Source organism: Aspergillus undulatus, assembly GCF_047715775.1.
Source record: "Aspergillus undulatus strain CBS 261.88 unplaced genomic scaffold BDV17scaffold_7, whole genome shotgun sequence".
Classification (NCBI taxonomy): domain Eukaryota; kingdom Fungi; phylum Ascomycota; class Eurotiomycetes; order Eurotiales; family Aspergillaceae; genus Aspergillus; species Aspergillus undulatus.
The window spans coordinates 493,148-513,398 of record NW_027396611.1 but is presented as its reverse complement, the minus strand read 5'-3'; the positions used below and the strand labels follow the sequence as shown (position 1 = coordinate 513,398).

At 52.4% G+C, this 20,251-nt stretch overlaps 9 protein-coding genes across 9 annotated transcripts; 7 read left to right on the top strand and 2 right to left on the bottom strand.

Annotated features, from left to right (window-relative positions):
• Positions 1 to 563: 563 nt before the first annotated feature.
• BDV17DRAFT_279841 (subtilisin-like protein) lies at positions 564 to 4,843 on the top strand (the record flags this gene model as incomplete). The annotated part of the gene is made up of 11 exons (XM_073759783.1): positions 564 to 884; positions 940 to 1,384; positions 1,440 to 1,528; positions 1,590 to 1,936; positions 2,927 to 2,975; positions 3,068 to 3,240; positions 3,312 to 3,333; positions 3,391 to 3,464; positions 3,536 to 3,865; positions 3,940 to 3,978; positions 4,195 to 4,843. 11 exons carry the CDS (start codon positions 564 to 566, stop codon positions 4,841 to 4,843), a joined length of 2,538 nt encoding a protein of 845 aa, XP_073619026.1.
• A 344-nt stretch (positions 4,844 to 5,187) lies between these two features.
• BDV17DRAFT_216365 (uncharacterized protein) lies at positions 5,188 to 5,951 on the top strand. The gene is made up of 2 exons (XM_073755517.1): positions 5,188 to 5,816; positions 5,919 to 5,951. Exon 1 carries the CDS (start codon positions 5,259 to 5,261, stop codon positions 5,655 to 5,657), a length of 399 nt encoding a protein of 132 aa, XP_073619025.1. The 5' UTR covers positions 5,188 to 5,258; the 3' UTR covers positions 5,658 to 5,816; positions 5,919 to 5,951.
• On the top strand, positions 5,670 to 7,953 carry BDV17DRAFT_216382 (glutathione S-transferase family protein). The gene is made up of 7 exons (XM_073755518.1): positions 5,670 to 5,816; positions 5,919 to 6,618; positions 6,872 to 6,987; positions 7,062 to 7,239; positions 7,295 to 7,378; positions 7,429 to 7,774; positions 7,828 to 7,953. Exons 1-7 carry the CDS (start codon positions 5,794 to 5,796, stop codon positions 7,887 to 7,889), a joined length of 1,509 nt encoding a protein of 502 aa, XP_073619024.1. The 5' UTR covers positions 5,670 to 5,793; the 3' UTR covers positions 7,890 to 7,953.
• Positions 7,429 to 9,269, bottom strand: BDV17DRAFT_255093 (uncharacterized protein). Its single transcript, XM_073756884.1, has 3 exons — positions 8,918 to 9,269; positions 8,719 to 8,834; positions 7,429 to 8,641 (listed from the first exon to the last, which is right to left on the bottom strand). Exons 1-3 carry the CDS (start codon positions 8,984 to 8,986, stop codon positions 8,017 to 8,019), a joined length of 810 nt encoding a protein of 269 aa, XP_073619023.1. The 5' UTR covers positions 8,987 to 9,269; the 3' UTR covers positions 7,429 to 8,016.
• Position 9,270: 1 nt separating this feature from the next.
• Positions 9,271 to 10,437, top strand: BDV17DRAFT_255092 (uncharacterized protein). Its single transcript, XM_073756883.1, has 3 exons — positions 9,271 to 9,395; positions 9,517 to 9,840; positions 9,966 to 10,437. Exons 1-3 carry the CDS (start codon positions 9,386 to 9,388, stop codon positions 10,016 to 10,018), a joined length of 387 nt encoding a protein of 128 aa, XP_073619022.1. The 5' UTR covers positions 9,271 to 9,385; the 3' UTR covers positions 10,019 to 10,437.
• Positions 10,438 to 13,197, top strand: BDV17DRAFT_255088 (uncharacterized protein). Its single transcript, XM_073756882.1, has 4 exons — positions 10,438 to 10,703; positions 10,939 to 11,312; positions 11,364 to 13,121; positions 13,176 to 13,197. Exons 1-3 carry the CDS (start codon positions 10,663 to 10,665, stop codon positions 13,001 to 13,003), a joined length of 2,055 nt encoding a protein of 684 aa, XP_073619021.1. The 5' UTR covers positions 10,438 to 10,662; the 3' UTR covers positions 13,004 to 13,121; positions 13,176 to 13,197.
• Positions 13,198 to 14,579: 1,382 nt separating this feature from the next.
• Positions 14,580 to 15,030, top strand: BDV17DRAFT_255083 (uncharacterized protein). The gene has a single exon (XM_073756881.1). It carries the CDS (start codon positions 14,733 to 14,735, stop codon positions 14,964 to 14,966), a length of 234 nt encoding a protein of 77 aa, XP_073619020.1. The 5' UTR covers positions 14,580 to 14,732; the 3' UTR covers positions 14,967 to 15,030.
• Positions 15,031 to 15,153: 123 nt separating this feature from the next.
• Positions 15,154 to 16,531, bottom strand: gldB (putative glycerol dehydrogenase (GldB)). Its single transcript, XM_073755516.1, has 2 exons — positions 15,967 to 16,531; positions 15,154 to 15,911 (listed from the first exon to the last, which is right to left on the bottom strand). The coding sequence occupies exons 1-2, from the start codon at positions 16,372 to 16,374 to the stop codon at positions 15,342 to 15,344; spliced, it is 978 nt and encodes a 325-aa protein (XP_073619019.1). The 5' UTR covers positions 16,375 to 16,531; the 3' UTR covers positions 15,154 to 15,341.
• Positions 16,532 to 17,479: 948 nt separating this feature from the next.
• BDV17DRAFT_216273 (phosphatidyl synthase) lies at positions 17,480 to 19,229 on the top strand. The gene has a single exon (XM_073755515.1). The coding sequence runs from the start codon at positions 17,597 to 17,599 to the stop codon at positions 19,061 to 19,063; it is 1,467 nt and encodes a 488-aa protein (XP_073619018.1). The 5' UTR covers positions 17,480 to 17,596; the 3' UTR covers positions 19,064 to 19,229.
• Positions 19,230 to 20,251: the final 1,022 nt, after the last annotated feature.

Sequence of the window (20,251 nt, the reverse complement as noted above, 5' to 3'; positions counted from 1 at the left end):
TGGCTTCTCAATGAACTTTCACACGACACTAGCCCCGGCTGCAGAGGGACGGGTGTACTACCTTCCTGAACTGGACGTAGGGCAGGGACAGGCGGGGCCTGGGGTGGATCGCTAAAGGCGCATGTGAGTAAAGCCACTGGCAACGGTTGGCGCAAGACACATCGTGATAACAACCCAGTGGCTTGTTCTTGCCCGGTGATCCATCTAGCTCTCTAGCAGCTCAAGGGCAATTGGATGTCGAGCTGATCATCGAAGACACTACTTGCGTGCTTCTAACGGCATCCATCACGCTGATAACGATGTCTCCGATGGAGCACAATAATGAATCGTCTGAAGACGCAATGTCACCCTGTGAGTTTCGACCATGAGTCTTGGATCCTTGTCAATTCGCGATAAAAGATATTAATGGCGCAGAGTTGGAGGTAATGAGCTGCGCGCAAAAGGTATAAGAAGAGTGTGCGCACCCATCGTTCCTTCCTCGACAAGCAGCAAAGCAGCTCTCCTCACTTCCCGAACGACCTCTTCAAGGCTCTACCTATCCGGCTTCCTCCAGGATTCCCGTCATGCATTCGATCAAGCGCTCGATTCTCCTTCTCGGAGCTCTCCTCCCTGCCGTCTTTGGCGCTCCCGTCGAGCCTCGTCGTTCGGGTGAAAAGGTTACCGGGAAGTACATTGTTACGTTCAAGCCTGGTCTCGAGGCCGACCAGATTGAATCTCACACGACTTGGGCCTCGAATGTCCACAAGCGCAACTTGGAACGCCGCGGTTTGGCCGAGCGGGACCAGTACTCCGGAATTGAGAAGAACTACAAAATCAACAAGTTTGCCGCTTACTCCGGCTCTTTCGACGATGCTACCATCGAGGAGATCCGAAACAACGCAGATGTTTGTACTTCTGAATACTAGTCCAGTCGAATCGCAGATTCTGACAATAACTTAGGTTGCCAACGTGGAAGAAGACCAAATCTGGTACATCAACGCTCTGACCACCCAGAGCGACGCTCCCTGGGGTCTTGGCGCCATCTCCCACCAGGGTGAATCCAGCACCGACTACGTCTACGACACCAGCGCGGGAGCTGACACCTACGCCTATGTGGTGGACACTGGTATTAACACCAGACACGAGGAATTCGGCGGACGCGCCAGCCTTGCCTACAACGCCGTTGGTGGTCAGCATATCGACTCCGTCGGCCACGGTACCCACGTTGCTGGCACTATCGGCGGTACGACCTACGGTGTCTCCAAGGAGGCCAACCTTCTCTCTGTCAAGGTTTTCCAGGGCGAATCTAGCAGCACATCTATCATTCTCGATGGATACAACTGGGCTGTCGACGACATCATCAGCAACGGCCGCGCCAGCAGCTCCGCGATCAACCTTAGCTTGGGTGAGTATATATCGCTAGCAGCCCGAGGTCCATCATCACTGACTGATTATTCTAGGCGGTGGATACTCTTATGCTTTCAACAACGCTGTCGAGAACGCTTATGACGAGGGCGTTCTCACTGTAGTTGCAGCTGGTAACGACAACGTGAGTCCTTCCAAAATTTCCCTTCATTACAGAGCGGCTATTGACAGGCGCGCGAATTTAGATTGACGCCTCGAACACGAGCCCCGCTTCTGCTCCCAACGCTCTTACTGTCGCTGCCAGCACCATTCGCAACGCACGCGCCTCCTTCTCTAACTACGGCAGCGTCGTCGACATCTTCGGCCCCGGTGAGGACATTCTCTCCGCCTGGATAGGCTCCAACAGCGCTACCAACACCATCTCTGGTACCTCCATGGCCACACCCCACATCGTTGGCCTGTCCCTCTACTTGATCGCTCTTGAGGGTCTCTCCAGCCCCGGTGCTGTGATCTCCCGCATCAAGGAGCTGGCTACTGAGGATGTTCTCTCCAACGTCCGGGGCAGCCCCAACGCCCTTGCCTACAACGGCGCGTAAGCGCAAGCGGCTCCCAACATAGGGAGTACAAACAACTTCACATCCGAACAAGAACATGAACATGGCCTGGAAGAGGCAGCTGAAGATGACGAGAAACGAGAGAAGCGGGAAGGATAAATAGAGTAATGACTCATGATGGCCTGTTACCTAAGCTATTAAGAATGCACATATTTTTATCCTCTAACTTTTGGATTTGTTCTGTAATTCAGTCGGCATTTGAGCAGGGCAATCGTGGGGAAAGTAGTACGCAAGCTTCATTCAATTCTAGACTCTTACCAGCTGTTATACAAGGCAGAAACAAGATTTCCTCCGTCGACACCAAGCTTTTGAAAGGTAACTGACGTCGTCCTTCCCCAGCTGGGATCAATGAAGAATGCTGAACCCGTGACCTGGCTCTTGCCTTCCTTGGAAGCAGCTTGGAAGTCTCCAGTCTCCATCCTCCTTTCTTCAGCCCACATTTCTTCCCCATCCCTGCTCATCCGTCGCGGCCACTGCGTCTTTCTCCCGCAACTGAACCTCGTGGGTTCCATTCGGAGACTTCTAGCGTCGTTGCGTTTCGTGAAACGAGTTGTTTAGAAACAGACACTTACCCGTTCTGGGCGCCATTTGCTAAACGACCGTTACCCCCTCATATATTTGGGATATTTCTTCCACTTACATTTTGCCCAGTGATCCACCACCCTGCATGATCTACCAGCAAGCACACGTCCGTCTGTGGGCCACTTCTGCGAATAACCCGCTGGGGTTTCATCCATTGGAATGCAGGAACCCAAAAGGGCCCATCCAGAATGCTCACCGGAGGCCAATGCAGTTGGTGGATGGGATGTGTTTTACACAAAGGCTTCGGGTGCGACATGCAATTAGTAGGTGCATCACGTCGCCCCTTGCTTGCATTCATTCATTCGATTAACAGTCGTCTTCTCCTCTCTCTCGCCCCCTTGTCTCGCGGCTGCTAACTTTGCTGAGTACTTTTAGGCACTATCAAGGACTGCAGCGGAGACAATGGCAAATCAGACGCTTTTACCCCCTACTCCTGTTTCGCATTCACGGTCGTCTATAAAGTGAACGCGATCCACCTCTTCGAAGTCCTGGCGTTGCGGAAAATATAGTTACGTGAAATGTCTCAGCTAGAGTCCGATAAGGATGTCCTGCAACTATCTCTAGCCCAGCACGGGCTTAGAGTAGCCGCTGACGGATATCATATCCAATGGGCTGTTGGAAATAAAAGACATCCTCGCAACTGGACTATTTCTCGAAAGGTTCATGATATCTCGCTTCTAATCTTTCTCGAGTTCTTCACGTATGTTTTCCTCTGCGGCTTGTTCTGATTCGATGATGGCGTGATAGGCTAACGTTCCACGATGCGTGAAGCACGGCTGTCAGCACGGCTGGTGTAGGTCCCTTGCTTCGATCTTTCTCCCACGCAAGATAGGCTTACTGACTGCATTAGTCTACGGCCGCAAATGCTGCAGCAAAAGAGTTTAATTTGTCAGAAGGATTGTCTATATTCCTTTTCGTCACAGTGTTCGTTCAGTCTGACATACCCTTATTGTTATGCAAACGAGAAGGAAACAGAATGCTAAGTTGGATTGTAGCTACCTGCTAGGGCAAGCTCTTGGGGGTATCATCCTACCGCCATACTCAGAATGTTTCGGAAGGAAGAAGCTATATATCATCAGCTCAGCCATATACAGCATCTCGTGCGTGATTATTGCAGCAGTGCCGTCCCTTGAGGGTGTCGTTCTTGGCCGGATTCTTGGTGGATTCCTCTCTGCGATCCCAAGCACTATAGTCGTTGGTAGTGTCGAGGACATGTTCAATTCTCGAGACCGTGTCTGGATGATATGGATCTGGGCCTTGGTGGCTAATCTTGGCTTGGTTGTTGGGCCAATTATGGGAACTTTTACCGTTGCGGATCTGGGTTGGTATGCTTCATCGGCTGGGAGAATAATCTCCCAATAGTCCCTTTTATTAACCTTGGCTAACTCGAGGCATTCAGGAGGTGGCTGTTCTACTTTGCGGCAATTGTGACTGGTGTGTTAACTCTCCTACTGCTGGGGATTCGCGAATCCCGGCCTGCTCTTTTGCTCGAACGAGAAGTGGCCAAGCTTCGAGAAATAACCCAAATCGACTATCTCCAGAGCCTGAACCCGGATAGCGCTCCTGATTTCAGGACGTTTGTACGCGTCGCACTAGGCCGTCCGATCAAACTCTTTTTCACAGAGCTGATCGTCTTTACTGTCTCTGTTATGAGTGCCGTGGCGACTGCTCTCGTTTATCTCTTCACCCAAGCTCTGCCCCCGATATATGAAGCTTTTAATTTTACCACCAAGCAGGCATGTCTTCCTTTTATTGCCATCGGAGCTGGACTGAGTCTGGGATTGTTGACGCGTTATCTCGATTTCCACCTCATTGAGCGACGTCGCAGACACGGTCACATCCTCTTGCCGGAGCACAAGCTCACAGGATTCTGGATAGGGTCTGGAGTCCTCGCCGGCGCTCTCTGGGTCTTTGCTTGGACAATTCCTCCGGCTGTTCAAAATTTGCACTGGGTAGTGTCCGTGCTGGCACTGATACTCATCGGGTATGCTCTGAACGAGATTGACTATGTTCTTGGAGGATACCTCGCAGACAGCTATCTCAGCTATGCAGCCAGTGGACTGGCTGCTCTCAGCCTTATCCGCGCGCTTCTATCAGGTATTCTGCCTCTCGTTTCTAGTCCTATGTTCGTTGATCTTGGAGCCAATGTTGCGGCCTCTTTGCTGGCCGCGGTCGCCACTTTGTTCTGTCTCGTACCGCCATTGTTCTCGCGGTTTGGAGAGACGATTCGTGCACGCAGCAAGTTCGCTAAGTACAGCTTGGATATGTACCAAGAACACAGTGTCGATGAGGATGGATATTAGATTCGATCACATGGCAGGATGGGGCATCGGTTGAGGTGTTTTAAGCGTGACTGTCGTGTTTTGGGGGGTGTATATTCTGTGCCATGGAGTTTTGCAGGTGGTGCATGTCGTACAGGCTCCGCAGACGACCTGTCAACGTGATTTTCTTTCCTTTCTACTCTTGATTTTCGATTTTGAACTTTAAAAGACATAGAGGCATCAAAAGACAGCATCCTTAGTTAGTTTCCTCATAATAATTGTGGAGTTGAAGTTCCCCAGAGAAGACCCTCCTAACAAATCTTAATAAGCCGCTGCACGTCACGCCGCTTCAAACCCCGCCTTTTCCTCCCCAAGACCTTAAAAGCAGCGTCCATTCCCAAGAAGTTCGCGATCCAAGCCATTGTCGGCGTCAATTTACCGTTAGATTTCTTTTGCAATGGATGATCTGGATCTCCGCCCCCTGGACCCTCTTCACCCTCTCCAATCATCACTCTCCTCCGTCGCGGAAAACGCGTCTAATCTAGCTGCGAGCGAGAAGCACCAACACCACAACAATCAGGAAGACCACCAACACCAGCTCGACGCCGAAGCTCGATCGCTGCAACCATTGCAGTCTGCCGTTGCAGACTTTGATCATTACGACCACCAACAGCATGCGCATCCGCATACGCACCAGCAGCAGGTCGCGCGACCGTTACGACAGGAGGATCAGTACGGGACATTGATGGTGAGTGACCGAGAGTTGAGCTTCACATGCGGCAAACAACCATTGCAAGAAACCAAGAAAGCACAGCTAATGCGCATGATTCAAGTCCCAAGTTTCCTTCCCCGCTAGCGAACAACCTCAATCAAACCAATCGAACGAGTCGATCTTCGCCTCCAAGGAAAACGGTTATCTCCGCGATATAGCGTCTATCATTGACCCGCCGGATCTGGAGGCTTGGAGGGAGCGTCTGTTCAATGTTGATGAGATGATTGTTATGAGTGAGGAAGAGTATGCCCTCACTCTCCTTCTTCTCCTTACGTTCTATACTCGCAGAAAGACCATCCTCGCTTCGCCCCCTCACTAACATCCCCCTTCTCTACCCACCTCCAGATTCCGAACCTACCTCCCCCACATTGACAACATCTACTCCCACCGTTCAACACAGCACTATAAGCGCAAGCCCCTCGTCTCACACTATTGGGACTGCCGATTAAAGGGCCGACCGCCGGGGACACCGAAATCCGACGATCCGAACAAGAAGAAGCGCAAGCGCACCGCGCGACAGCGAGATCTCTGCGACGTGAAGATCAAGATCACGGAGTACTTTCCTGGATATGCGGGTGGTATTACTGGGCCTGGTGCGGTGGTGGATCAAAATCAACAGCAGCAACAGCAGCAAATATCGCTGTCTTTCTCGCCTGGACTTGGTGTCGGCGTCGACAGCCCGCTTTCCGCTGCCGCTGTCGCCGCCGCTGCTGCTGCTGCCGAGCCATTACCTAGTGTAAACACACTCCTCCAATTCCCCTCCTCCGCTGCTACACCTGCTGCAAGCGGTGGTAGCGAGAACCAACCATTCGGCGTCCTGACCCCTAACCCGCCATTACCAGAAGGCCACCCCGGCGCCGACGGCGCGCGCTTCTTCACGATCCAGCGCGTGAACGGGAACGGTGCGAACGGGAAAAACGATGGGGTTAGTGGTGGGCATCGGCATACACTGGAGGAAAGCGATCGCGTGAAGAAGAATAGTGTGCAGAGATACTTGCTGAAGGAGGCGAGGGAACGGAAGAGGGCGGTGGCGCAGGCTGCTTCTGTGAGTTATTCCTTCTTCTTCTTCTTCTTCTTCTTCTTCTTCTTCTTCTTCCTTTATCCAAATTTTGCCATCGGTTTGAATGCTCCGAGCTACGGTTACGTCACTCTGCGGTCGAGCCCGACAGGCACCTCTTTCTTCCCCGCTTTTTTGAGCTGCATCGTTCAACGAACATTTTATTTCTTTCTCCTTTCCATTTTCATTTCTTTACTGCCATTGGGTCTATCTCATCATATATTCTAATAGAACGAACAAGACTAGGACAATGTCCGTCCCGAAAAGCTACCACACTAAGGCCACCGGCTCAGCGGCTGAGACGGTAGCCAACCACTCCAAGGAATCAGAGTTGAAGCTGTACGGGAGTTGTTTCTGGTAAGCCCTCGACAAACCAAGTCTTTCCTTTTATTTTATAATCCTGTTGCGGCGACTGAAACTGACCCGTCCAGCCCATTCGTACAGCGCGTCTGGATAGCTCTAGAGCTGAAGGGTATCCCGTATCAGTATATCGAAGTCGATCCGTATCAGAAACCGCAATCGCTGCTGGACGTGAATCCACGAGGACTAGTTCCGGCGTTGCGGCATGGAGATTGGGGGTCGTATGAGAGTTCAGTTTTGCTGGAATATGTAGGCATCCGGGTCCGCTTCGCTTCTTGATCTCAGTAAGGGCTAACGTGAGCAGCTTGAGGACCTCAACGTCGACCCTCCCCTTCTTCCTCCCGGCGATCCGAAGGCAAGAGCTCACTGTCGGCTGTGGGCGGACTATGTGAGTACTCGCAACCGAGAAGATCGTCTGGACATCTCTAACAAGCGCAGGTAAACCGGCATATTGTGCCGAGCTTCTATCGCGTCCTCCAGGAACAGAATCAGCAGAAGCAGATTGAGAACACGCAGGAACTCCACGACTCATTCAACACGCTCATCAATGCTGCGGACCCCGAGGGACCGTTCTTCCTTGGCCGAGACATCTCATTTGTTGATATTCAGATTGCGCCTTGGGTTGTTCGGCTGAATCGCGTTTTGAAGCCGTACCGCGGCTGGCCTGATCCCGAGCCGGGTAGTCGATGGGGTGCTTGGGTGGATGCACTTGAAGCCAACGAGGCGATCAAGGCGACGACGAGCTTGCCTGACCTGTACCTTGATAGCTATGAGCGCTATGCCGGTAAGTAGATCCCGCCATTGCATGTGCATTTAATGAAGCTGACGTCTTGCAAGAAAATCGGCCAAATACTTCCCAGCTTGCGAACGCAATAAACTCTGGGAGAGGGTTGCCATAGGCCTCGCCTCATAGCTCTCTCTGCAGCTGTCTTAGATAAGCTGCAAAGATTTTTCACTGCGCGCCCAACGGCCGGATTGAAGCCGCAAGTAAATGCGCATACGTAGAACCAATACTTCGACCGTAACCTAGGTTGTCTTCCCTCCTCGAGGCTTGAACCCACCTCGTCCATTGCTATCAGGACCTCGGGGGTTACGGATTGGCTGGCGTGGAGACTGCGACGAGTCACTCTGGCTCCTATCACCGCTCTGCTGCCAGTCCCTCCTCCCATAGGACGAGTTAGGCCGGGACGGGGACCCCGGGTCGTAGAGCTGCTTCGACTTGCCCGACGCAGCAGACTGGTCTCTTCTAGAATTATTATCTCTCCCGTTGCCTCTACTGCGTCCCTTTCCTCGCCCTTCAGATCTTGGGGGAGTCTCACTTCTCGGCGAAGATGCGCCCGAGGTCGGCGCCGACGGTGTCCCAAATAAACGCTCCCGCACCTCCTCATACTTGCGCTGCTTCTCTTCGCGATTCTTCAATGCCATCGCCTGACGTTCTTCCGGCGTCGGCTCCGGCGGCTTCTCCTCGTCTGACTCGGCATTCAAATCGAGTCGTCCTAGACCTGCCGCCGCACCCCCATCACCTCCCGAAGACCCTTGTCTCGTCATGAGAACCGGATTGCGACTGAGGACTGTGACGGTCGGCTTGAATTCCTGCTTTAGGGGGACGTCGGAGGTGGCTTCGTAGAAGTGGAAGGTCTGCGGGGATTCACTGTGAAAGGTAGAATTGTCAGATCGGACAGGAAACAATTGCCGTAGTAGTAGATTCAGTAAATCGGACAAACATACGCTTCAGCCCATAGCTGGCGGTTAAACTCTAGCTGTTGAGCGCGGCGCTGGGCTTTCGTCACTTTGGACGACATTTTCTTTTCCGGTGGAGGCGGGGTGGGTTCGCTGTCTAGTTTCTAGGGAGGAGAAACCGCTCATGTTAGATGCGTTCGCGAAGAAAGCAGGACGACATGTCTTTGAAAGTAAAGGAGTAACTAACATCAGCTTGCGACTCCCAATCATCCTCCCAGGCATCGCCCATTGGTTGTTTCGTTGCGCTCATGCTCATGGCGTGGGGTCGAAAAAAAGATTTGAGGCAGAAAACTCGGCAGACGCGATGTATAAATAAGGGCGATGGTGGTAGGGGCGGGGAATAATTGAAGGCCAGAAGGCAATCTATAAACCAAAATAGGGACTCCAATGTGAAATATGGTCTCTATGTAGAGGTCCCGTTCCTGGTGGTGAGCAGAGAAGGTGCAGGAGAGAAGGCCTGAACTCCCGAAAGAGATCAGTTTGGCGGAGATTGTCTGCACTGCTTAGTTAAGATCCTCTCCCCAACCTACACCCTACAGTCCTACACCCCATCTCACTCGCTAACAGCTGAGCTTCCACAATCTTCATTGGATATCGCCTTCACAGGACGCACCGTCTGGCTCCGACCACTAGCATCCATTCATCCATCTCCATCATGGCTACAGGTTTGCTCACCGCTTCTACTCATACCCTCACGCCTATCCAACCCTCCCCGCATTCCCCCTCAATCACCAACAACACCAAAACCCCAGCTCCAGCTCCAGCCACCTATCTGACACTTCACAGACCCCGACGGCGACTCCCAAATGGCCTCGTCCCCCGAATCCCACCGCTCCCTATCGGACGCTGAAGCTGACGGAGCCGGCTCGCGCACGCCCACGCAAACCACAAACCCGAATGCGCAATTCGCAGGCGCCTCGGAACTCTCGCCGCCGGGATCACATACCCAATCAACTGGTGGGATGGCAGACTTTAGTTCAGCAACGGGCTTCGACCCTACCGACGGAGGCGATGCGATGGAGCAGCCGGGGGCGTCGTGGAGGAATAAACGGGCTGAGGAGGAGTATCAGCGCGCGATGGAGTTTGTGGTTGATCAGGATTTTAGTCTTGGTTAGTGGTCTCTTCCCCTCTGCAAGGGCTGGGATGGCTTTCTGGGCCAATAACTCGCCGGTCGATTTAGTCGATCTGTTGCGAGTTCAACATCAAGGCTATGTACTATTATTAACAGTATCTAGATGAGTTCGGGGACCCATTCGACGAGCACGATATGAAGGAGAAGCTGGGCTAGATTTCGGTGCATGGTAAGGCGTTAGGGTGTCCTCCTTGTCTTGTGGCTTGATTTGAGACGCATCGCAGTTGATACTGGATAATTAATGAGATATGACCATCTACGTGGCATTCTGCTCTTTCGATAAGAAAATACATGAACTTTATGGCCAAGATACTCATATCACCCGTATTTTGGTTTGATTTTGAGGCCCGGTGTTGCTCCGGTGTCGCCAGCAGTAGATGGGACGGATAGGCAGCAGGAAGGTGAGTGAAGGTTACAGTAACATTGAAAGAACGATAAGTGTCTCTCAACAACACACTTTCGAGAAGTTATATCTTCAATAAACTCTTCAGCTACAGCCAATAATCTTGCTTTTTAAAGATTCTCTGGCCTTCCCCATACTGTGGCGGGCAGACCAACGGTCAGGGTTGGCAGGGCAACGGGCTCGCCTCACCTGCAACAACATCATTTCTCCAGTCCATTCACTGCTTCTCTTCAACGCGCCACACCTCTCCCGCGACTTCACGAACTCATCTGTCTTACGCTGTATCTTGCTCTATATCATTCGAAACATTGTATATCTATCAGATATTCATTTTTCCCGCGTCCAACATTCCTTGCCCTTCCGCCATCACGCGACAAACATTCCGCGCGTCGACAGGATGGAGAAGGCCAACGCTCTCCCTCCACACATGCAATCATGGTGAGTCCTGCCATATCTTCTGGGCTTTGATGCATTCTTGTGCGTATTCGAGAGGCCGATAGTGGTACATCGTTCTCACTGTCAGGGGCGTGAGCAAATCCCCCTTTTACTCATATCTTCCCCGACATACCGCTCTTGTTTGGTCCCACGCGACCGTTCAGAATGCGAATCACTTCGGCCTTTGAAACCGAGGGATCTTTATCAGGTTGTTACTGACAAGTTACCGGATCGGTAGTCACTCTGAACAAAGCGAAATACATTTTACGCCCGTCAAGACTTCCAACGCCCCGCGCGTATGGGATCGCAAACCCTCAACATCATTTCTGGCACGCTCCAAGCCGCGCAAAGTGTGGAAGCGTTTCCGGTCGTCTTTCAACAGCATGAAAGCTCTGCACCAGTTGATCGCTCCTGATGTCAGCGGTCTTACGGAGAAAGAATTGCTGCACGAAATTAACACGCGGCAAACGGCAGAGTACTCTCGCGGTGTCAAGCGGCAATGTCTCGCGATGCAACCTCGCGCTGCGGAGAATGAGGGTGTTGAAAGCTCAAGTGGGCGAGGCAGGTCCTTTCTGGAAACGAAATGGGAAACCGAGGTCTTGCGGAAGCGACGTACGTCTTTGTCTTTACTGCGCATGGCGACGGTTACTGACCACGAATTAGGCAAACTTCCTGCAACTGCTGACAACCTGGACCAACACATGATTGTTGATGACCCGCAGGACGGGGAGGATGATGAAATGGCCGGGGTTGGGGACGCTCCGGGTGGGACCACGTCAAACCGCGATACTACTATGCAGGACCTTGAGAAAACCGGCGAATCCCCGACGCTTACCCCGGCACTCTCGGATACTGAGGCAGCCTATCCCGATGTGTTACCTGGTGAGGCTGGCCGCCTATTAAACGAACCGCGTGGGGTGATTGTGGACATAAAATCCCTCGACCATGTCAGCCAGGAGAAAGTTCGTTGCCTGAAGACTCAAGATGCTGCAGACGGCGCAGCTGCGACCGACGATGCCCTGGGTGTAGCGGCGGTGGCCGATGGCAAGTCGCAACCCGACGTACCTACGATTACAACAAGCGCGGAGAGCGTGGATACGATGGCTGTTCCGGTAGAACCGGTAGAGTTGACAGCCGAGCAAGAGTCGACTCTTGTTCGATCGGCATTACGCAGCTCCCTTGATGGAGATGATACCGCCTTGCTGAATAACTTCCTTTCCAAGGCCAAAGCGAAACGCGAAGCCAAAGCCGCTGCAGAGGCAGAGGCTGCGACAGTGATTGCTGCCGACCCTGAAGACAGGATAGAGAAAGAACAAGAGGCCGAACCGGTGAGCCCGCCCAAGCAGCAAGTCTTTGTCGAGATTCCAACCCCCGAGCGTCGCGCTCTTGAGGCTCTCGATGCCAACACCTCGTCGCCGCAGAGATCACCATCCAAGCCTGAGAAGGACGATGATGGTTCTGCCAGCCCAGTTGCTCGCCGCAGCACACGAGTCAGAGGCCTTCAAAGAGCAGCTGCGCCGACCGGCTTCCGGACAACACTGTCCCTCCGCCGCGCCAGGGGAAATGAGTTTGTCTTCCTTCAGCGAACGGAAGCACAAGAGATAGCTCTGCAGACCCGGCGCAACACAAAACAGAACAAAGGCGACGCTACGCTACCGAAATTCACACTCCAGGGCTTGACTCGTCAGACCCCGGATTCGGGCCCTACGGCCGTCGAAAGCAGCCGAAAGCCAAGCAACAAACCAAAGAAAAACGTCTCGTGGAACGATTCACGCCTCGTGGAATTCGAGGGCGAGAGCAGCGACGACGAGCTCGCCCAGCCCGCAACAACCACAGCCAAGCCCACGGCGCCCGCAAAACCCGCCGAAAAGAAAAGGGCAGCCAGTAGCCGCGCTTCGCACTCGATATCGTCGCTCAAGACTGGTGGCCCTGGTGAAAAGGCTGCAGCTGCAGCTGCAGCTGCACCCGCAGCGACTGCTGCATCTCCGGCGCCTCGGGCGCGGCGTGTGCGGCGGCTTGGACCACCCAAACCTCTTGAGCCCACCGCATTCGATTCGAACGATGGGGCGTCATCGTCGTCCCCGCCATCGCCTACAATGGCGAGCCCGATCGTGAAACGCAAGAAGTTGACGCCCAAGTCGCCGAAGACGAGTTTCATTAAGACGCCGTCAAAGGTTCCTACCCCTGTTGCTAAGGAGACTGAGATCCCCTCGTTGCTGAGCGGTGGCCGCTCAGTCAAGGCGAATCTGCTCAAGGTTAATGCGGGCTCGACCCCGATGGCGCGTCGGGTTCGTCGCGCTTAGCTTAACTTTGATATCCCTGTTTGTCCGTACATGTCTGTTGTTTTTTTGTCTACATACGGAGTCCGGTTTACTTGTCTATGTTGGGCATACATTGGTATTAGCTGGAGATTTGTCGCTTGTTTGTACATTTTGCTTAACATGATACCAATCATTAGGTCACTGACTTCTACAGTTATTTCCATTCCCTGTTTTTTTGAGCAAGTCATTGTAGGACTCAGAGACCACGTCAAAAGCAATATCCAGCGCAGAGCGCACGGATGTGCGTTCCCAGCAATCACGGCCCTCCACGCTTTGCATAGAGTTGATCAACCGTACACCCTGGTCGTTATACAGCAGCACGTAAGATCTGCAGGCACGATCGGGAAACAAAGACAAATCTGGGCGAGCGCGCGCTCCGGTGTTGAAGGGACAAGCATTCTAAGATTAGGTTTGTGAGAAGAGTTAGAGGCCATTCATACTCACTGCTCTGTCTAACTGGTATCTTCATCTAGATATCATGTTACGAATGCGATCTCTGTGCTGCCTAAGAGCATTAAGATCGAGCCGCTATGTATTCCCTAGACCAGAGTCCAATGACATCCCGGCTGCAAGGTATGTGTATCTGCCTTGCCTTGCCTTGGATACAACCATGTTATATTTTGGCCGTTTCGAATTTCTCTGTATACGTAGCCAATTAGCAACCCCGCAAAAGCCACAATGAAGCGCTGCATTTCCGTGCATGCTGTGGCTTGAACTAACTACGTAGCTAACTAGCTACGCCCTGGCCCCTCGTGCTCCATTGACAGATAGTTACAATTTGGGGACAGTCTCGTCTTGTTATTCTCCGGAATACTTGCAGTCTGCATTGAAGGAAAAGAGGAAAGCCCTAACTGGAACTAAGAGAGTTTATCCTCCGTCGGCGACTCGGTGCATAGCGTCTTTACCCAACACGGGCCGTTTACCATATTAACCCTTTTTTATCGGAGGTCTGTATATTTCTCAACAGCGGCATAATCTCGGGCGCGCGAGCCGACTGGCTCCATACCGATGCAGATGCATCCTGCAAGCCCAATACTAATAGTACTAATGCTAGCAATGCACAATGACCTCAGTGGACAGAAGAGGGTTCCGCCCACACCTACTTGTCCTAGCTTCATTCTCTGTATCTATAGTACCTACCCTGTACGTAAATACAAGAATATTGAAGCCCTCTAGCGAGTCTTCGTAACGTGATAGCGGTTGCAACCGCGGAAACCATGACGATCACCGCGATCGACGAGCTCATCCCGCGGTTTGTCATGACCGCGGGGTTGGAGGGGTATAGGAAGGAAGGTTTGCCAGAGTTTGTCTACAACGCTTTCTACGGATGAAGAATGGGGGTATCTAGGGAGTGAAAGAGAGGTTCTTGAATTGAACATAGTTTACTCTGTAATTGTGGCTTGTCCGAAGTACGAAGCGTTCCTGGCGCATTCGCAACCTAATCAAACCCTTGTTCTCGCGGGGGAGGGGATTGGCTGATTTAGCTAGCTATCTGCCAGACATATTTTATTTCGTGGGTTGATGGCAGAAAAGCTATCCTCCAGGAGAAAATGATACTGATAGCCTCGCGCGACTTACTCTATGAGTCAGGCTGTTATACTCATACCACTCTACACACATAGCCCTCGTATTGCATCCACCCGGAGGACACCGTTCTCCTATCAACCACCAACCAGTCAACCACAACAGAATAAATATCTCATCCTCAAACATGCATCCATTGACTGGATACTCACTCCACCCCCACCACCCTGATACATCCATATCCATATTTGCCCACCGGTGGTGTGTGGTGCTTGTCTGCTTCCGTGTTTTTCCGAGCGGAATTACGTCATTGGCGCTCTGGAGGACTGTCCTCCGCTACCACTCCTCTGTTGTAACTGGTATCCACGCACATGTGCAGTGTAGCATTGGATGTGGTGTCGAATTATTGCGGCTGCCTTAGTTGGTCGGTTGAGTTGGATTCTGTTACGGGCGCGTTTTGAGGTGTTTGTGTAACTGAGATACAGGGTCAGACAGACATTCTATGTATTTTCATCTGCATACATGATCCGATATCGTCTATCCCAATCCTTATTTGTCTTTTGTCTTCGTGAAGTAACAGAACAGAACAGAACAGAACATGAATGAGATTCGTTTCTTTCTCGTCTGGCTTTCGCTTCGCTCGGCTCACTGTGCTCCTGCTGGGGTATCTAATAACCAATTCCAAGCAGGGGCTGCAAAGTGAGCCGACCTGCATTGCATAACAAACGACGAAGCGCTCCAACAGACCAAACCAAAGTGCCTACCAACCGCCCAAAAAAATAATCATGTCGTTAATCTAAGCAGAGAGGTTTTTAGCAGTCTCCTCAGGCCAGACGTCATACCCAAACGTATCCTTCATGTTGACGAAGCGGAAGTGCCGGCCCTCAGCAACCTTGTTAACAGCCTCGTAGTCCGCATCAGAGAGCTCAATGCTCTGGAAGTTGCTCTCGATACGCTTAGGGTTCGAGCTCTTAGGCAGGACAACGTATCCGCGGCGCAGACCCCACGCGATCAGGACCTGGGCGAGGGTGTTGCCGCCCTTGTTGGCGATGTCATTGAGCGTCTTGTTCTCCGAGACGCGCTCACCGGTTGTGGGGACTTGGTTCTGCGAGCCGAGCGGGGAGTACGCCTCGGGCATGATGTCATGCTTGAAGCAGTACTGCACGAGCTCCTCGTTGGGGAGGAACGGGTGGATTTCGATCTGGTTGAGGTGAGGCTTGACCTTGGCGTACTTGAGGAGTTTCTCGAGGCCTTCGATCGTCCAGTTGCTGACGCCGATGGCGCGCGCCTTGCCGGAGTTGTAGAGCTTCTCCATGGCTTCCCAGGTTGGGCGGGGGTCTTCGGTTAGGTCCTTGAGGATCACGTACTGCATTCATTAGCTTCATTCATCTCCATTCCTCAAATTGGAAAGAATGACCAACCTTCCCATCAGGACCAATCTTAGGCTTATCCTGCCCATCCTTCTCAGCAGCAATAGGCCAGTGTACAAGGAACAGATCAATGTAGTCGGTCTTGAACTTCTTAAGCGAGTCGTTGAACGACCACTCGACGTCCTCGGGACGGTGCAGGTGGTTCCACACCTTGGTGCAGATGAAGATGTCCTCGCGCTTAACGGAGGGGTTCTTCTTCAAGAAGTCCTGCAGAGCGTCGCCAACCTCGTCCTCGTTGAGGTAGTACCAGGCGCAGTCGAGGTGCCTGTAGCCCACCTCGAGGGCCTTGGTAACGGCGGCGTAGGTCTCGCCCTTGGCGCCCTCGCTGGCGAAGGTGCCGAAGCCGACGCCGGGGATGGTGACGCCGTTGCTGAGCTTGAAGGTCTTGCCGTTGGACATTTTCAGGTCTCAGTGTCAAGGATATGTAGTGGTATAGAAGGTAATGATAATGCGCGAGCAATTGAGGAGAGAGAAGTAGTCAGTCGGAGAGAAGGAAGAGAGGGGAAGAAGAAAGTGGTGGCCGAGGCGACTACCGTTTCGCTGCCAAGTATGACGAAGGGGAACGAGCTGGTGGGGTTCTGTGATGCTGAAGAGACACGAAGAAGACGAACGAAGAGGGGTCGGAGGGGTCGCCGCGGGGTCTGTCGGACTGTCTCTTATTCGCCCGGATGCGGCAATTTCGTGCTTGACTAGGGACACGCAGGGATTGTGGTCTTAATTGTTAATATTAATCAAATCAAATCTTGAACTGGAACTGGCTGCTCTCCTTGCTTGCTTGATATAGCTGTCTGCGGCGTGATGAAAGAGCTGGCAACTGGCAAACAGCTGGCACTGTAAGCTCTGAGCAGCCCCGCGATGAAGTATAGATGAGGCCATTGTCCGTATTGGTTATTTCAATGACATCACTGCGGGATCGTCATGGCTCCATCAATCTGTGGCTGGCCCACTGCTAGCAGCCAATAAAATTGCTCAATGGGCTCCGCCGGGAGAGGTCCTGTCCAGTCACAGCCCTCCCGGCCTCCATGCGGGACCAGAGAATTTCTGCTGTTCGCGAAAAACATTTGGTATTTTTGAAGCCGAGCTTTGAAAATATTCTTTGTCTAGGCTGATAGAGCTCGTTGTTGGGTGTTTGTATGGGCGTTTGCTCAAAGAAACGACACGGAATGATATGCAGATGCTTATCAAGATAGATCCGGGAAGGAAACCACCTGGCATAGCTAGTAAGTATGAAGGAAACATGGGAAACATGGCATGGCACACAGCAGTACCGCAGTAATTGTAAATTACTTCCACTGGAACCGGGCTGGTCTGCTCCTCTGGTGGAAGTGGATTCGCAGCTAATGATGATGGCGATAATTGCTAGGAATGAGATGATGATACAAGGCCCTCGGGGTGGAGCCTCCAGCACTGCTCTGCCTAAATGGAATTGGAAGACTGCAACGCTGGCCATTTATTAACTATCGCTGTCCCTCCTTCTTTGTGCTTGATTCTTATCTCAACCTTTTTTTTTCTGTTTTCTCTGTATCTTCCTCTTCCTCTTCCTCCTTTCTTCATCCTAGCTCTCTATACTTCTTCACTCCCCCTCCAACCCCTCCAGTCATCGGTTGCTTCTCTCTTCACAATGCCTCGCTTCGACGACGCTGATTTCGGCGTCGAGGCTTCGCCTGCCAATGCCGCAGCTCGCGGCTCTGGCGTTGACACTCGCTCCCCCAGAGACCGTGGCAGCATGGCTGGCTCGCTGCCAATTCCCAATGAAGCCGGAAACACAGTCGAGGTCCCTGCCACCAGGAGCTCTATTAGCGACGCCGCTGCCTTCATGCACAACCTGAGCTTGTCTCCCTCAACCCGGGACCGCCGCGGCTCTCGCAACTCCTTTGGCACTTCTCTCCCCATTCCTCGCTCTCCCCGCGTCTCCCGCCTCTCCTCAGTCGTCACATCTGATGCCGCTGGCGTCTCCCGTGACATCCTGGCCTCTCAGATCCAGGACATGTCCCAGGAGAAGGTAGCCGCTGCGAAGAACATGGCCTTTGCTTTCGACATTGACGGTGTTTTGGCCCACGGCAACCACCCCATTGAGGAGGCCAAGGAGGCCCTGAAGATGCTGAACGGTGACAACGAGCTCGGTATCAAGATTCCCTACATTCTCTTGACCAACGGTGGTGGTAAGACCGAGTCTGCCCGTTGCCAGCAGCTCTCAGAGGTTCTCGACTGCCCAATCTCCACCGATCAGTTCATCCAGTCGCACACCCCCATGCAGGCTCTGTCCGAGTACTACGAAACCGTCCTCGTCTGCGGTGGTGAGGGCCAGAAGATCCGCGAGGTCGCCGAAAACTACGGCTTCAAGAACGTCATCCACCCCAAGGACATCCTCGCCTGGGACCCTACCATCTCCCCCTGGAGGGTCTTCACCGAGGAGGACCGCGCCGAGGCTAAGCCCCGCGACTTCTCCAAGATCAAGTTCGACGCCATCCTCGTCTTCGCCGACTCGCGCGAATACCAGACCGACTTCCAGATCATCCTCGACCTGCTCCTCGCCGACGACGGCCAGCTGCTCACCCGCTCCAAGGACCCTGTCGCCAACCGCATCCCCATCTACTTCTCCCAGGGTGACCTGATCATGCCTACCGACCACAAGGGACCCCCCCGTTTCACGCAGGGTCTCTACCGCATCGCCATCGAAGCCCAGTACAAGGCTCTGACGGGCCAGGACCTCGAGCGTGTCGTCTACGGCAAGCCCGAAGAGGCCACCTACAAGTACGCCGACGAGGTTCTCCGCTCGTGGATGGAGCAGATCCACAACGAGAACAAGCTGCCCCAGAACATCTACATGGTCGGTGACAACCCGGCCTCCGACATCTGCGGTGGAAACATGCACGGCTGGAACACCTGCCTTGTCCGCACCGGTGTCTTCCAGGGCGGCGACAACGACGAGCACAACCCCGCCAACTTTGGCGTCTTCCCTAACGTCCTTGAGGCCGTCAAGGCTGCCGTCCGCAAGGAGCTCGGCCAGGAATTCAAGTTCAAGTGGAACCCCAAGGTTAACCCTGTTCTGCACGGCGGCAAGGCTGATGCCTCCGCTATTGAATAAACCACCTACCTACCTACCATACCTATCTCACATACACTGGATGACAAAAACAACTTGGCGTTTTTTGGTTGTTAACCATATCATGTCTCTGTTTTGCTTCTGCTTCTGCTAGACGGACGAGCATACAGTTTCCTGTTCTTTGACTTTTTGGGTTGGGCTACTGATACCAATGTCCTCGGGTCACTCCATCCCTCATGACCCTGGGCTTCTTTTTTTTTTCTTTTTCTTTTTTTTTCTCTTTGGCAATGATGTGGTGATGATACAGGTATAAGAATTGGACAGAGTTCTCTTGTCTATCTCTATTCCCATTATTCCCATCTTCATCTTCATTTCATGTTTTTTCACGATTCAGACGAGCATATAGACTACACTCCATTACACTACAATCAAGAATGATCACATAGACCCCGCATTTCCTGAACAGTCCATTTCCATTCCTACACCGTAACCTAGTCTAGCAGCTTTGGCCACTTAGTTCTGATTGATCCTGAGATCATTCATGACGTTATCCTGACACCAACTGGGTCTACCGGATTCGTTCTTGATGATCTCTGTTAACCACGGAACCCACCCTTGGATGACTGCTACAGCACAAACTTAATCGAACCGCAATTCTTCTATTCTAGTCTACACCGTACTCTGATCGAGTAGGTGAGGTCGTAAACTGTATTCGTTTCGTTGACTTTATTATTTCCTCGCCGCCGGATGTTGGGAGTCCACTATTATTTCATCGAGAAATGTAGATAGTACACTTGGCACCTGCAGATGCTCCATATCATTATATTCTTCCCCATCTAGCTTCTTGGGGTCTCTCGGTCTGAGTCGATGTTTTTTCGGCAATGTTGCAATACTTTACATAGTACTTGTTGTATCTGTCAATCTTCAGAAATAATTCACAATCTTTATTGACATCACCATAGCCTGACTGGACTGGAGTAGATTATTACTGCCAGTCAGCACCACATCTTTGCATCTTCAAGTTCAGACCCGCCTCTATAAGTGCTCCTTACCTAGACTAGGTACATATCTATACAGAATGCAAAAAGGAAACATTCCCGCTGCGGTCGGCACTCCAGCCCTTCCGCCCTTTCCATTGCCAGGAGAGCGAGCCGTTCCATGGATGTAGATGTTTAGCTAATAGTAGGTAACTTCGGCTACAGCTAGTAGTGAGTTTCGGCAGCGATAGTA

What these genes read in the sequence shown, in the direction of transcription:
- BDV17DRAFT_255093 (XM_073756884.1), bottom strand. Translation starts at nt 8,986, where the DNA reads ATGAGCATGAGCGCAACGAAACAACCAATGGGCGATGCCTGGGAGGAT. An exon ending in ATTGGGAGTCGCAAGCTGAT is followed by an intron (nt 8,835 to 8,917) that starts GTTAGTTACTCC and finishes TCTCCTCCCTAG; the next exon opens with AAACTAGACAGCGAACCCAC. An exon ending in CGCCAGCTATGGGCTGAAGC is followed by an intron (nt 8,642 to 8,718) that starts GTATGTTTGTCC and finishes TACCTTTCACAG; the next exon opens with TGAATCCCCGCAGACCTTCC.
- gldB (XM_073755516.1), bottom strand. Translation starts at nt 16,374, where the DNA reads ATGTCCAACGGCAAGACCTTCAAGCTCAGCAACGGCGTCACCATCCCC. An exon ending in AGATTGGTCCTGATGGGAAG is followed by an intron (nt 15,912 to 15,966) that starts GTTGGTCATTCT and finishes TAATGAATGCAG; the next exon opens with TACGTGATCCTCAAGGACCT.
- BDV17DRAFT_255088 (XM_073756882.1), top strand. Translation starts at nt 10,663, where the DNA reads ATGGAGAAGGCCAACGCTCTCCCTCCACACATGCAATCATG. An exon ending in CCTCCACACATGCAATCATG is followed by an intron (nt 10,704 to 10,938) that starts GTGAGTCCTGCC and finishes CCGGATCGGTAG; the next exon opens with TCACTCTGAACAAAGCGAAA. An exon ending in CGAGGTCTTGCGGAAGCGAC is followed by an intron (nt 11,313 to 11,363) that starts GTACGTCTTTGT and finishes ACCACGAATTAG; the next exon opens with GCAAACTTCCTGCAACTGCT.
- BDV17DRAFT_255083 (XM_073756881.1), top strand. Translation starts at nt 14,733, where the DNA reads ATGCATCCATTGACTGGATACTCACTCCACCCCCACCACCCTGATACA.
- BDV17DRAFT_216273 (XM_073755515.1), top strand. Translation starts at nt 17,597, where the DNA reads ATGCCTCGCTTCGACGACGCTGATTTCGGCGTCGAGGCTTCGCCTGCC.
- BDV17DRAFT_255092 (XM_073756883.1), top strand. An exon ending in TGATCAGGATTTTAGTCTTG is followed by an intron (nt 9,841 to 9,965) that starts GTTAGTGGTCTC and finishes AACAGTATCTAG; the next exon opens with ATGAGTTCGGGGACCCATTC.
- BDV17DRAFT_216365 (XM_073755517.1), top strand. Translation starts at nt 5,259, where the DNA reads ATGGATGATCTGGATCTCCGCCCCCTGGACCCTCTTCACCCTCTCCAA.
- BDV17DRAFT_216382 (XM_073755518.1), top strand. Translation starts at nt 5,794, where the DNA reads ATGATTGTTATGAGTGAGGAAGA. An exon ending in CGGTGGCGCAGGCTGCTTCT is followed by an intron (nt 6,619 to 6,871) that starts GTGAGTTATTCC and finishes AGAACGAACAAG; the next exon opens with ACTAGGACAATGTCCGTCCC. An exon ending in TAGCTATGAGCGCTATGCCG is followed by an intron (nt 7,775 to 7,827) that starts GTAAGTAGATCC and finishes ACGTCTTGCAAG; the next exon opens with AAAATCGGCCAAATACTTCC.